Source organism: Sander lucioperca, chromosome 13 (assembly GCF_008315115.2).
Source record: "Sander lucioperca isolate FBNREF2018 chromosome 13, SLUC_FBN_1.2, whole genome shotgun sequence".
Lineage (NCBI taxonomy): Eukaryota > Metazoa > Chordata > Actinopteri > Perciformes > Percidae > Sander > Sander lucioperca.
Genome location: NC_050185.1, coordinates 13,173,124 through 13,188,189, shown reverse-complemented (window position 1 = coordinate 13,188,189; position 15,066 = coordinate 13,173,124). Strand labels below are relative to the sequence as shown.

At 38.9% G+C, this 15,066-nt stretch overlaps 1 protein-coding gene across 10 annotated transcripts in view; it reads left to right on the top strand.

Annotated features, from left to right (window-relative positions):
- ryr1a (ryanodine receptor 1a (skeletal)) overlaps nt 1–15,066 on the top strand; it is a 53,470-nt gene that overhangs the window by 29,912 nt on the left and 8,492 nt on the right. For 3 of the 10 annotated variants that reach the window (XM_035990884.1, XM_035990883.1, XM_031319958.2), the window contains 16 exons: nt 111–170; nt 294–428; nt 1,071–1,183; nt 1,309–1,405; nt 1,488–1,597; nt 1,707–1,758; nt 1,856–1,948; nt 5,461–5,560; nt 5,632–5,711; nt 5,798–5,874; nt 5,983–6,056; nt 9,077–9,094; nt 11,959–12,039; nt 12,159–12,247; nt 12,536–12,664; nt 12,741–12,845. In XM_035990884.1, coding sequence (XP_035846777.1) covers nt 111–170; nt 294–428; nt 1,071–1,183; nt 1,309–1,405; nt 1,488–1,597; nt 1,707–1,758; nt 1,856–1,948; nt 5,461–5,560; nt 5,632–5,711; nt 5,798–5,874; nt 5,983–6,056; nt 9,077–9,094; nt 11,959–12,039; nt 12,159–12,247; nt 12,536–12,664; nt 12,741–12,845 — 1,413 coding nt within the window. The remainder of the gene's footprint in view (nt 1–110; nt 171–293; nt 429–1,070; nt 1,184–1,308; nt 1,406–1,487; nt 1,598–1,706; nt 1,759–1,855; nt 1,949–5,460; nt 5,561–5,631; nt 5,712–5,797; nt 5,875–5,982; nt 6,057–9,076; nt 9,095–11,958; nt 12,040–12,158; nt 12,248–12,535; nt 12,665–12,740; nt 12,846–15,066) is intronic. The other 7 variants (XM_031319965.2, XM_031319964.2, XM_035990888.1 and 4 more) reach the window with 3 other exon arrangements.

Genomic DNA, 15,066 nt, shown 5'->3' with positions numbered 1-15,066 from the left:
TCTGATTTGTATCATGTTAAATACTGTAGTATAGTAACAATTCCATAACAGTTTTACCTCCCAAACCATTCTTAGGGGGACAATGGTTGATACAACTGTTTACTTTATAGAGAGACACTGATGAAGAAGTAAGAGAGTTCCTGCAGAACAACCTTCATCTTCAGGGCAAGGTATAATTCTTGGACTGTTAGTCTAATTGTGTTGTATTTACTTCCAAGGAATCGGATTTGTGCTAATAAATAATCAGTCACAAATACATATCAGAAAGCTCTGTATCCCTGTGTTTTGAAAAGGTGGACAACCCATCGATGCGCTGGCAGATGGCCCTGTACAAGGAGATGGCAGGGAAGGCGGAAGATGCTGACGCTCCATTGAAAGTTGTCAAGAGAGTGCAGGAGGTTTCTGCTGTCCTCTATCACCTTGAAGTGGTAAGTTGCCATTCTCAACCATGCCTGTGCTAACTGTAGTAAACGCATACTGTCGCTCCAGCACATATGAGTAAGAGAAAGGATCTCTGACAGAGATGGAAATAGCTTTGCAAAAATAAGGTTGTACTTTACTAGTTGCGTACATATTATTTGAATTAGATGTAAACATTCTACTATTATGTGTATGTGAAAATGATAAGCAAATTGCTCAATATTTTAGAGTTTGGTAGAAGCACAATATGAAGCTATGATGTTAAAAAAAAGTTTTGCTGCTTTACAAGCACATTAACAATACAGAAAAAAACTAATAATTTGTTTAGAAATCTCAGTAATTAATGCGATAAGAAACAATCCACTTTTTTCCAGACAGCAAAAAAAAAAAAGAACAAATCAGAGGAAAACATCAACAAGGCTTAACCTTAAGCTTTACTCAACTACAGGTTTCAAAGATATGGTTAGGACCCCTGTGTTTAAAATATTAGACTAATGTGGTGCATATGTTGGAGGGAAAACCGTAGAAAAAAATTAACAACTATTTTTTTTTCCACATCTATGACTTTACCTGCTGGACATAAAAAAAGTTACCATACATAGATACTATTATTTTGGCCACTCTGCCAATGTCTACCTTCTCTGGTACAGACGGAGCATCCATTTAAATCCAAGAAGATGGTGTGGCACAAACTGTTGTCCAAGCAGAGACGCAGGGCTGTGGTCGCTTGCTTTAGGATGACACCACTATACAACATTCCAAGGTGAGGAAGCTACATCAAGGTCAGAACTGACATATACAGTATGGGGTGTTCACAAAATAACTACGGCAGATGTATGAAAGTTTTTTTGTTTTGATTTTTTTGCTTTGATTTTTTTTGCATTGCAGGCACAGAGCTTCAAACATGTTCCTTGAGGGATACAAACGCAATTGGCTTCACTCTGAGGGCTACTCATTTGAAGACAGGATGATAGATGACTTATCTGTGAGTGACATCTCACATCTGTTTCATCTTGAAAGGGTTTTTCTGGGCCATTACTTACCCTTCCTCTCCTTGTGCATCCCAGAAAGCAATGGAGCAAGAGGAAGGAGATGAAGAGGAGGAAAGAGAAACAAAGCCAGACCCCCTCCACCAGCTTATTCTGCATTTCAGTCGTACCGCTTTGACAGAAAAGAGGTTAGATAGGTCCTAGCTGCTACAACACTGAAAATGCAGGAATGTGGTATCAACACATGGTTGCATGTTATTCCTTGTTTACCAATTGTTTTCTCTGTCTCCATTTCAGTAAACTTGATACAGATCATCTTTATATGGCATATGCAGATATTATGGCAAAGGTGAGTCATTGCAAAGGGTTTTGACTATGTGTTGAGGTTTGTGCATAATGTACTTTGAAACGCTTATATTATTTTCTTTTTCTCTCCATGTATTTAGAGTTGCCATATTGGTGAGGAAGAAGAAGGGGGAGAGGAAATGGAGGAAAGTCCTGAGGATGAGATGCCCTTTGAGGTGCGACAGTCAGAACTGGTAATGGGCGGCCAGGGGCTAGGGACAAGGAACACAGTGGAGCGGTAGCTCTCAACGCATTGAGTGACGTCATCATCAGAACATTACTTCACAAGCACATCTCTCTCTCTCTCTCTCTCTCTCTCTCTCTCTCTCTCTCTCTCTCTCTCTCTCTCTCTCTTTGTTTTGTCTCAATTCCCCTGTCTGTTCTGTCTGTGTTCTGTCTCCTCTGTTAGTATGTTCTGTTTCATTCATTGTGAGTTGCTTGATTTAGAAACATAAAGCTCCAATCCAGATGTTTTTTTACTGTATCACTTACTATATGTACCCTAATCTTTTCAAACTCACTACAATTTGGGACAAAATGTTATTGTAATCCAATTTTAACAAGCACTGTAATTATTGAAATGTACCATTTACTGTTTTTAGAAGACTTTTTAGTCCTGTTTACACTTTTGTGTGCTTTAATCTGGATTGGGTCTAATTAGATTAAATTAATTTAATTTAACTTCAACAATATTAATTAAGATAATCTCAAAATAACAGTCATCACACTAATAATAATTCACTTCAAAATCAGTTATCAACTCAGCTTGATGGACAGTGTTAACCACTTTGGATAAAGTTATGAAAATCAAGCAATGTCTAAGAAAATTGTAGCTCAAAGGTTTTCTTGTTACACCATAGGCGACCATCCATTCCTCTAGTTTTACTCTGTACAGCTCATAGAATTGATGTGGACTGACAGGGTTTTTCATTCTTGATGATTTACCTTAATAGGAAACACCAGCTGCCACTGTGCCGACCTTTTCTACATTCCATGTGACAGGTTTAGTAGTCTGACGCTGCACTCTTTGGGACACCCAGTGCTGACTCTAATGTTAGAAGTAGCTGGAGCTGAACAATTATAAAAGATTTTGGTTTGTTTGACCATAAACAATTTTCGTGCTTTTTCCACACGTATTGTTGCTTTAAACTACTAAAAAATATTTAGAAATTCAAAAATGCCTTCAAAACGTATGAGGGCTTATATCAAACTGGGGAGTTAGACATGCTAAAAGACTTTACAAAACGGCCGGAGATGATATTGGATGTGTTATTAAAGGCCATTCAAATTTCTATTAAAAATGATTGTGAATGTGATTTAACATAAACTCATTGACTAGTGATGTCATTCCTCCCAGTTTATATATCTGTCCGATGTCTTTCTGTCTCTTTCCCCACTGCTCCATGTAATCCCTCTCACCTTCATAACACCAGTCTTCATTAACTGAATGCTACTGATCAATGTTCCCTTCCCCCACTCACATAGCGTACTGACAGACTACAGTGAAAGCCAGTGTAGAACAATGTTAAAAGCTATATATTCATACACATACTCATAGTTTTAAAAGTTACATATATCATACACTGCATAGTTCAGAATCAGGTTTCATTTTGAGGTCCAACTCCACGACACATAGTGGGTAGAGCATAACCAGGCATATGTGGGTGGGTGGGAGGGGGGTTGGACGTGGGAAGGGAGGGAGGGGAGGGGGGTGTTTTAGGGTCAGAATGTGGGATGCTGCAAATTGATTTGTGATGTGGCTGAACAAAGAATGTCAATTTGTCCTCCGAATTCAGAGATATTTATTTGATGGCCATTTTCTTTCTAAAAAAGAGCATTTCATTCCCAGTTGGCTCAATACGTTAAAGAATTGTGCATTAGCACAAGTAGAGATTAATGATCATTTAGAGCCAAAGTAATGTTTTTTTTTTGTTTTTTTTTGCATGAATATTTCAAAACCATTTCTCAAAGCAAAGGCACACTGCTATGAAATACCCAAGAAATATCTCTGATACAGAGGGATTACAGCTCTTGTTCAACGTTTCTTATTTGCAGGGCTGCTGCAGTTAAGACACTTTGACAAACTATATGGCTAAAATGCTAAAGCAAATGGGGCTGTTTCCTGTAGTCTAACGCTTGCTCCAGCCAGCAAACGTGAAGAAGTAGAGTAACAACTCCATGACTAATAAAGTGGGGTGATAGAGTGTGTGCAAGAGTCAGACAGGTATTTTAAATAGACAGTAACAACCCATAATGCAAATGCTTGTTAAAAGACAATGTTACTGCACATAGAATATAAAAGAAATTAAGCAATAAGTGTCAGAATATTTTGATCTAAAATAAATTGAAAAAGCATGACATAACATTGATTTCATCAATAGTTAATACACATAATTAATTAACTTACCAATTGATGAGATCAGATGCGTGATGCTACAGTTATGGACCATTTGAGAAAAAAAGGTAAGTAGATTAGACCATAATAAAGTGAAAAGTTAGGGAATTGTGTGAAAGAAGAGTGAATGTGAATTGAAATTGAGAATATGAATGGATAGAATGGACAACCTTTCTTTACATTTAAACACCTGAAGCCTGTTGCACCAGCTGTTCGTTAGTTCAAACTTAGCCTAGTTCTTACATATGTATTTATTAAGTGGAGTGTCAATACTTTTTCTAAAACCAAAACAACTTAAGTTTCATTGCTTGCCCCACCAATTGTACACTGGATTTACAAAGATAAGAGTCTCAACAAAAGATTCATCTTAACAAGTTTCGAAAAGGTTGTTAGGTTTAATACATTAGATTGGACACCAGATAGTGCTTCACGGGGACACCTGTCATCTGAAGGCATGTGCTATGGTTAGGAAGTCAGTTTGACACCTTCACATTTACGTCCTTGCTCCTAAATACATCTCTGATTTATTGACCTGGTGTGTGCCCTCTCGACCATTAGGATCTGTGGATGGAGCCCTGCTGGTTAATCCCAGGTCACAGTTTGTGACAAAGGGTGATGGGGCTTTTGCTATTAGAGCCCCCACACTATGGAACTCTTTGCCTACTGAACTCAGACACACTAAGCCTCTAGCCTTTTTTAAATCTCTGCTTAAAACATTTATCTTTGTTAAAGCATTTGTAAATGTTTAATATATGTTTTTATTAATACAGTTTTAATTCCTTTTATTTGATCTTCCTCTGTGCTCATGCCCTTTGGCCTTATTCTCATTTTATTTGGCGTGTCTGGTTTTATTTCCTTTGGTAAAGCAATTTATAACATTGTTAAGAAAAGTGCTATATAAATAAAGAGTTTTGTTATTATTATTATTATTATTATTAGTATATACTGCTGACCTCACACAAACTACCTTGTGATGAGACAGTGACTTCCTGTTTACATAGTTCATTGCTCTTGATTAAACAGTGCTATAGATGTTTCTTAGCATCTGATTTACACATTACTTTACTAGCTAAGACTAGCTAAGAAATCACTAGTTTAAAACTAGTAGGTAATAAGAACTTCGGAAGGACTTTACGTTCAAACTTAGTAATGGATTTATGAATAGCTGATGCAACACAGTCCTGGTGTATTTTAGACTGTAACTGAATATTTCATTAAATATCTGACCTGAAAGAGTCCACTCTATCTATTTAAATTCTCTGTGTGAAATATAACAGGACCAAATGCTCATAATGTTTGTGTCCACCACAGGAAAAAGAAATGGAGAAACAAAGGCTCTTGTACCAGCAGTCCAGACTTCATAATCGTGGCGCTGCAGAGATGGTCCTGCAAATGATCAGTGCCTGCAAAGGTAGTTTTTCTCCCTATCTTCAGTCAACACTTGACTTTATCCTTGCCAAGTTTAACATTTTTTTCATGTAGGTGAGACTGGACCAATGGTGACTACAACCCTTAAGCTGGGTATCTCTATCCTTAACGGTGGAAACTGTGAGGTTCAACGGGTATGTGTTCTGAAAACATTTTGTCATTTTGAATTTGAAGTTACCTTTATGGTTTCCCCCCCCCCCCCCCCCCCCTTTTCTGTCAGAAAATGCTGGAGTACTTGAAGGATAAGAAGGACGTAGGTTTCTTTTTGAGTATCCAGGCATTGATGCAGACATGCAGGTCAGTTTTTAATCGATAAACACAATTTTCAACTTTTCAATAGTAAAGTAAATTTATATGAAGAGTGGAGAGTGCATATCTAAAAATGTTTTTTTATGATCTCCGCAGTGTCCTGGATCTAAATGCCTTTGAGAGGCAGAACAAGGCAGAAGGGCTGGGCATGGTTTCCGAGGAGGGCACAAGTAAGTATTCATACTCTTTTCATCCAAATCACTTTTTCACAACTAATAGGGCCTAAGATATAGCAGGCAAGACATCACACCACAGCCATTGTTTAATATTATCATGTAATAGATTATCTGCATCATTTCAAGGTGCATATTACATTGTTAAATACACTTACCTCACCCATTTCATTTCACAATAAAGTACACAGTCACCAGCGAGGGGACACAAGTGAAGATGGCACACATTTTGTCTGAATGAGGAATCAAATGCATATACTGTAGACCACAACAACAAACACATTCAAAGTAAATCTGAAAGGGGCAATTTCAACCCAGCAGCACAAGTAATGATAGCAGCACTCAAGTGAACAACATTTGCAACGTGGACTACATTTAACACCCTTCATCATCTAAACAGATGACCTAAAAGTAATTCATGCAATTGTATTTAAAAATGTCTTATCACTTTGCAGCACACATTTTGCTGACTGGATTTGCAGCTGTGCAAAGCATTAACTAATTCAAAACCATGCTTATGGTTAAAAAAATAGGTTCTACATGTGTAAGAGGATTGTAGATCAGAGACAACCTGTGCTAAAAACAGTAATATTTTTGAGCAACATTATATACATTTTAGAGGGATAATTTTGGAGCAGACAACTCTGCTCTATCCAGTATCAGATCATACAGTATAGTGAGTCAGAATGGTCAAAATGAAGAACCCATCAAGAAATGGCTGGTCAAGAGATATTTTTGTTAGTTACTGTAAATATGGAATATGCCTTATCACCATTAATATATAAAATAAATGAATAAATCAAGATAAGACATGAATTAATAAATTTACATTCTGAGCATTGATTAATAATTTTCCTCTAAATGTTTTCCATCTGCAACATTCATTGTACAAATGATTTTGTTTTAATTGAATGTAACATTAAATATTAACACACACGCCAGAGAGAGAGAGAGAGAGAGAGAGAGAGAGAGAGAGAGAGAGAGAGAGAGAGAGAGAGAGAGAGAGAGAGAGAGAGAGAGAGGCGGTGGTGGAGCGAGCTAGAGAGTAAATGAAGAGAGGGAGTGCCGTCAGCGAGAAGAAAGCAGGGAATCAGAGGAATAAAACCTTATTTTCTGATTGTTTCCTGGCGGTAATTTTCAAAGCACAAATAAACACAACCACACCTCTGCACAACACATCGCTTCCCCTGCTCCTAATGGCCCTCATTTATCAACCTAACGTAGAAACCAGCGCAGATATGAGAGCAGAAATCATCTTACGACAGGCTTCACGTGTGATTCATGAAACGTTCGTATCACACCAATCAGAGCGTAAGAATGGTCGTACATTGATAAATGCAGCGGCTGGAAACGATCGTAATATAAATATCACGCCCCAATATATTCTCGGTTCTGAGGCCTCGCCCCTACAATTTACGACATGGTGAGACGTAATCCGGCTAAGAAGCGGCACTTTTCAGAGGTGGAGATTGAAACCCTGATATCTCAGGTTCATTTGCACTAACGTTTGTAGTTTTGTCAGCCTGAAAACTGGTATTTAAGGCTGTAGAAATAATGCGGAATGGAAAGAGATCACTGATGCAGTGAACAGTGTTGCCGTGGTAAATCGTACTCCAGCTGAAGTTTATTTAATTTATACATCCTTGACATATGTATGCTATAGTCCCCATAGTAATATACAGGCTTATATTGCAATCTCTTAGGCCTACATGGTTTACGTATATTTAAATAAACACACAGTAATACAAAAATCGTATAAAATAAGTTTGTAGGAAAAAAGAAGAGGAGGAATCCGCACCAGGTTTGAGGTGGGGGGGGGTCCAGGGTGGGTTTCAGGGTGAGTTTATGCAGTGTCTTTTATTTTACTCGTGTTTTTTTCATGAGTCAGAACTGTGAGGGAGAGCGTGTGTCCTCCGCCCCCCGTGCTGTACCACCACCTTGACCCTGACTCCTCCAAAACAAGCCGAAATATATCGGTCAATGGCAGAAATAAATGTTGTGCATCGTCATGTTTCCTGTATTGAGTATCATTGCCAAACATAACACTATACCTTTTAAAAGCGAGGAATAATATCCTGTCTCCTTCGTATAGCCCCCAGTTGGGGCTGTGCTGGACACTGCTCTCTGGGAATCGGGTCATCTGGCTCCAGAACCCCACAGGCTAAAACAATGTTGCAGAATTTCTCTGCTGTGTATAGTAGGGTCCCCCCCGCTGATGCAAGACCATGAGCCATCTGCCCTTAATCAATCCGATGGGGCGCTCCACCGTGGCCCGTGTGCACTGTTGCACCGGCGAATAGAGGTCTTATAAAAGAGCCAGATCTGCCATTGCTGATAAGTGATCAACTGATGACTTCTCCTTCTCCTGATAAACTTTTTATATGCTGCACCGCAAGTCCACACTGACTCGAAAACTTGCGTACACGACTTCAGACCAGACGTGAGATTTTATCGCTGCTTACGCTCACGTTCAAATTGATAAATCCCTTGCTTTGTGTAGGAATCGGCGTACGCCCGTCCTACGCCTGTTTTTGGTCGTACGCACGTTTCATAAATGAGGGCCAATATCTCTTGTCTGATGTGAGGAGCTGCTGTGCTCTGAATGTGCATCAGTATTAGACGCTGAGGGGCGTGACAAAGATATTGTGAATATGAACGTCACACCTTGCATGCTGTTATTGGCTGGGGGTTACACACCAACTTGGGGCCCAAAGGCTCTTTGTTGACGAAAACAACCCACACACAGCAAAATAAGAAAAAAATACAGTCAGAGGGCAGGGTCTCTGCAGATACAGGCACCGCTACACACTTCTAGTGGGTCATAACCTACTTCACCACTTTTCTCATCTAATTCTTGAGTTTCATTTGAAATTCTACCTGAATGACTTTGCCATGGAATGTTGTTAATCTCCCCCTCCTCATCTCTTAGTCATCTACTGTTGTCAACACACTGATCCTCTCTCCCTTCCCCACGATCACTGCCACCTCTCCCTTGTCCCTCCTTTCATGGTCCTCAGAGTTGAACCTAGATCGGGGTAAATCATGTTTCTGTCCATCTGCCTCTCTTATTCCTCTTTATCTCCTCTGTCCTCTGTCCTCCATCACTTCTTTTTCTAACACTGAAATTCCACGAAGAGAGGATTGGATGACTGTCCATCTTTCATGTTCATAGCTCTTGCCCCTCTTCACATTTCTTGTTCATTTCAAAAATCAATGAATGGAATCTGGTCTTTTCTGCTCATTAAATACTACTGAAACTGTTGGTGAAACCTTCTTCTCTATTTTTCACATTGAAACATGGCTACAAACATTGTTGCAACTGCAGTCAATCTTAATAATGAATGAGCATAAAGTCTAATAATATTTGGCACACACAAATCTATCAGAACATTATTTTTAACCCTATTTAAATACAGAATAAAAACGAATCTTCTGGTAGATTTGAATATACCAACTATTAATTTCAACGCAAGTTGAAGCTGTTGTAAGTAATGTTGTACTTTTGATACGACTAAAGAATGTGCACTCTCTTTCTCTGATGAACTGTATGATGCACTGGATTCCCTTCAATATTTTGATGGACAATGCCCCAACCTCTCTGACATTTAACTCTGCTGCGTTAGAGCTAGTTGGTATGTGCTGCATGATTCTGTGTCCGTGTGTGTATTCATTACGGCCAGTGGTGGACTGGGATTTTAAAAAGGCAACAGGCAAGTACGTACACAGTACACAGTCCATATTTATAGAATATTTAAAACTGGTGCTGTGATTTTATATATGGGTTGATAAACTCCTTGTCTACTCTAATTCTTCATGATTAATACAAACTGTAAAATAAATGAACAGGTTCATTGATCAGCCCACCAGTAAAACTCCAGATGCACCAGTTCACCCCTGAGTACTGCATTTTTTGACTTTAATGCTGTCTTTCTATCTGTACAACAATGCAACAATTATTATTGTCTACTTAGTTTATACATGTTGTTAATGTGACTGTATGTCTGATATGTTCCTTTGTTTTCACTGCAACTTGTTTTTACATTAACTTTATGCATGTGATGCTCATGCCTCCTGTATGTTGTTTGACATTTGCTTGTATGTCAGACTATTATCAGACCACAGGCATTTGTATTTCTTCTATTAATACTATGTATATAATAGGCAGAGACAAGGAATTGGAACAAGGGATCATTTCTTAACACACTGATATCAATAGTTGAGGCTGGCAGTGAGACAGGACTGCTGGAGCTGAGCAGGGAAAGGCAAGGGAGCTGTCAGAGGTAAGCCAGGCAGGGAGAGTCCAGAGAGCTGGGGATAGCTAAGTTGATCCAGTGCGGTTTCCAGGCAAAGCAGGAGAGGGGAGGAGGCAGGAGTCGGACTCTGGAATGCTGCAGGCAGAAGGAGACAAAAATTAACAAAAGCCAAAACAAGCAAAGAGGTTCAAAGAAGCTGAAACGAGACTAACTGTGTAGATAAGTCTACGATCTGTCAGTGTGGTGAAGTTGAAGCCCGGACTGCATACCAAATCGCATACATTTCCTTTTTACTTTTAGTACATAATGCAGCTGTCCTTACATAGTACATATTCTACATACTTTGTCATAACGTTGCGTCTTGAACTTTGACCCTCTTGCTCATATATCAGTCGCAGGCTTCTGTCAATGAGCTGTTATTAGGCTGTCATCTGTCGGTGCACTCTTGCCGGCTTAGTTGATGTGAAGTATCATCGGCTGTGCAGAGGATTGTCAGAATAGCCAGAAAAACATGTTGGCTCTCTTACTGCAAAAAACGACCGGATGCAGTAGGACATTGTGGTATTTTGGCATACTGCATTGGACATACTATGTATTGGGACATACTAAATCTTCTTTGGCATACTATATAATATGGTAGTATGGGTATTGAAATGCACCCCGTGTATTTTAAGCGGCGAAGATTGGAGATGATTAGCAGCTTGCTGTCCGACACCTGCACACCTGATCCCACTCCTGTAATTACAGCACAACACAGACAGAGACAGTTCTGACCTGGTTTTAAAATCGGATCTGAGTGATCGGATCCCAGTGGACAGCTCTAAGTACAGGTGAAAACACTCTCAGGACTCATTGAGATTCGATCACTCAAACCACATTGGGATGTGGTCTGGCCACATTCTTTTTGAGGACAGGTATGTGTCCTGGGCCACATTAAGGACCGCCTAATCAACTGTGAGCGGAACTACGTATTCAGTCAAAGTATTTCTCATGTCACAGAAACCACTGAAAGTGAATTGTGTGTTTTGGATGTTATTATCATACTGTCGGTGATGATTCGCTGTTTTTGTTTCTGTGCTGCCTGCTCCCCCGGCTGTCTGGAGCTCTGTGTCCTGCTGTTGCCTGTAAAAGGCAGCTGCAGGTATACAATAACGTTGAATTCACCAACAAAAATGCCGATATAATATAGAAACTAAACTTCAAACCACAGGGATTTAGTTAAATCAGTAGACATCCTTATGTCAGTACACAGACAGTGCCTTTTCATTAACGTTAGTCATTGCACGTTTCTCATGTATGATTTATGTGAGAGTAACAACTGACATTTATAAACACACTCACACACACTCATATACAACCAGCCTATATGCAAACGGAAATGATGTATGCGTATATTTGCATACAGAGTGGGGAAGTAAGATTCGACAGTGACAAGTGGTCACTCAGGATGCATTTGGAGACACAGTCTACTGCCAGGTCAAAACAGACGTATGTAGAGCTGCGATCGGATCACTCAGGACAGATGTTAAAACGAGGTCAGAACAGGCCCAGGGAAAGGGGGAGAAGCTTCTGGTTTGGGGGGGGGGGGGGGCTTATCCTGATTTTAGGATGTAATTTAACACTTTTGTTCATTTCATTTTTTTTAGATGAGAAAGTGATGGCAGATGATGAGTTCACCTGTGACCTCTTCCGTTTCTTGCAGCTGCTTTGTGAGGGTCACAATAATGGTGAGAATGACTCATGTGTCAAATGAGAGTAAAATTAATTTCAAACCAAGTTATGAATTTTACTGAAGCAAACATTGTCAACGGTTACTACTTTTCAAATGATCTTTACTTTGCTGCAGATTTCCAGAACTACTTGCGGACACAGACAGGCAGTACAACTACCATCAACATCATCATCTGTACCGTGGATTACCTCCTCCGACTCCAGGTGCAACTTTTAATTTAGCCGAATTATTTTGTAGTTGTGCTACAACGGGATGTGCTATTGAATGTGAAGCTGTAGTATGCCTTTAATCTTGAATTTTAAGTCAATTTATAGTTCCCAGTTTATTTGGTAGCTCAGATAATCAAGAAAGTCAGATGAACAGGACACTGTAAGTACCTTGTATATATCATTTTAAATTGAGTAAAAAGGGATAGACCGTATTTGATTCTTGTTAAAAAAATGTTTTTTTTATTGGAATACTCTACTTACCTCTCATTTTTTTCAACCAAGGAGTCTATCAGTGATTTCTACTGGTATTACTCTGGCAAGGACATTATTGATGAACCAGGCAAAAAGAATTTCTCCAAAGCTATGACAGTGGCAAAACAGATTTTCAACAGCCTAACTGAATATATTCAGGTAAAATTTCAACAAATCAGGCATTTACACTAGCTGGTTGTTTATTATGTGTGTAACACATCGGTTCTTTCTTCAGGGCCCATGCACCGGCAACCAGCAGTCCCTGGCCCACAGCAGGCTGTGGGATGCTATTGTTGGGTTCCTTCATGTCTTTGCCCACATGATGATGAAGCTGGCACAGGTACGCTCAAACAATTCAATTAAGTATACTTTTCAAATTAAATGTTTTGCTGTAAACATGTAAAATAAAGGAAACACAAACTCTCTTGCTTTCCTGCCATGTGTGGACTGAGCTCCCTGACCTCAAATCTACACATATATGATCAATTTTGACAAATAAATCTGTTATACAACTTTGATCTTACGACATATTTTATTTTCAGTGACCATGACAGAAATCAATGCTCTTTAGAGCAAGGTGTCACCCGAATTGTGCAGTGATGCTCCTTTTCTGTTTCATTTTGGCTCGCTGTAGTTATCATGAGTCTCAAAAGTGAGGATCAAAATAGCACTTATTGTGCATTATGTTAGTGGAAGTTCACTAAATTGCCCCATCATTGCCAAGCCTTCAGGAATGTCTTTCTGTGGACACATCCTTACATGTGCATGCAAAAAAAACTATGTTGTCACATGCCTAATAGTAAACATGCTTGTAAACCTGAGGCCAGTACTGCATACAATCAGCCTGAATATTACATTTAGAGAGCAAAGTCACTTTTGAATTCTTGATTCTGTAAGTATTTCAACCACTTATTTGTACTTCAAGAATGGGCTGGTTTCAAAGTGGTTCTTCACATTCATATCAATTGAAGACAAAAGCCATTTTCTCATGTCACAGCAGGACAATCACAGGTGTAAATACCATGAATGATGGCTGAATTCCATTTATGTACTTCAGGTCAGGGTCCTGGAATTGTGCGTGCTGGCTCACTGTCACACTTTGATGGTTTACCTGGAAACTTGAATATAAAATCGTCATCTTTAACATTATAAGTAGGGCTGTCAAACAATTACATTTTCTTAATCGCGATTAATCGTTGAATTTCTATAGTTAATTGTGATTAATCGCATGTTTTATCACATGATTAAAATTCTATTATGTTGCATTTCAGAACTTTTTTAAGTACATATTAACAATGAAAAGCAATTCTTATATTTATTATATATTTAATCTAGTCACACATTTGAATCTAGAGTCAATATTAGGGTTGGGTATTGTTTGGTTTGGATACCGGTGCTAAAGCGGTACTTTTAAAACGGTACCGGTGCCTTAACGGTGCCTGAACCGATACTTTTTAAGAAAGTTAAAAAAAGAAGGGTACTAAACAGTTGGCAACATTAAAGAATGGCTTGTTTATTGATAAAGCCATATCGTCAAAATGAAATGTTTAATAATAATGTAATCACTATAACAAGAACTTATGTCACTAGTAAATAGCTGTTGAATGACAAAAACAACCACCAGATGGGAAAAGGGCATTTAACAACAACTTTGAATGCACCACAAGGCTGTAAATTACCAGTGAACGCACCGTCTGTGTTTTTCCGACAACAGCAGCTGCAGATTGTTACATCCCGGTGTTGAATCCTCTACAGTGAAATACAGACAAACTTCACACCGTTTAGCATTAGCTGTCAGCATTGTAACCGTGTTTAATCCAGCTACTAGCTAGCGGTAGGCTAACATTAGCTGCTGTCGAGTATAGTGTTAACTAGCGTCACGTGCAGCAATGTTCTGTTGCCTGTAACATCTGTTTCAGAGCATCAGAGAGAAGTGCAGGCATATCAGTGGCACCAGAATGAGGCACTGAAATCCGCGTTGCTATTCCTGCAGCAGCAGGATGTGTTACGAGGAAGTACGGCAAAATAGTAGCCTGTTAGGCACGACGCAAAGCCGAGTGAAGTGAAAATAAATTAATAAATGGTGGCATGCGATTAATACGATTAAAAAAAATTAACGCATTATGCTCGACCCTTAATCGCATCGCGATTAACGTGTTAATGCTGACAGCCCTAATTATTAGTTATCAACTTTTTTTTCCAGCCAGTTCTATACCGTTTAGTTTTTTGTTAATAATATAAAAACAATAAAAAATGTATTAATTATTAAAATATAAAATTCACTTAAAGGTCATTTAACAATTTAACAAACCAACCTGAGTGAAAGTGTGGAATCACATTGATTTCAGACCACATGGTGCAACTTTATTGCTACAAATAAAAGGTAATAATACTTTGATGGAAATCACCTGGCTTTTCCACTCTTTACAGTGTAGTCATCCTCGGTGGATGACGGAATCTATTGGCATACCTATATTATTAGCACGATGATCTGCATGAATAACCTTTTAATGAGTTAAGATCCGGGCCACAATGGATCCATAAATTCCCAGCTCAGTATA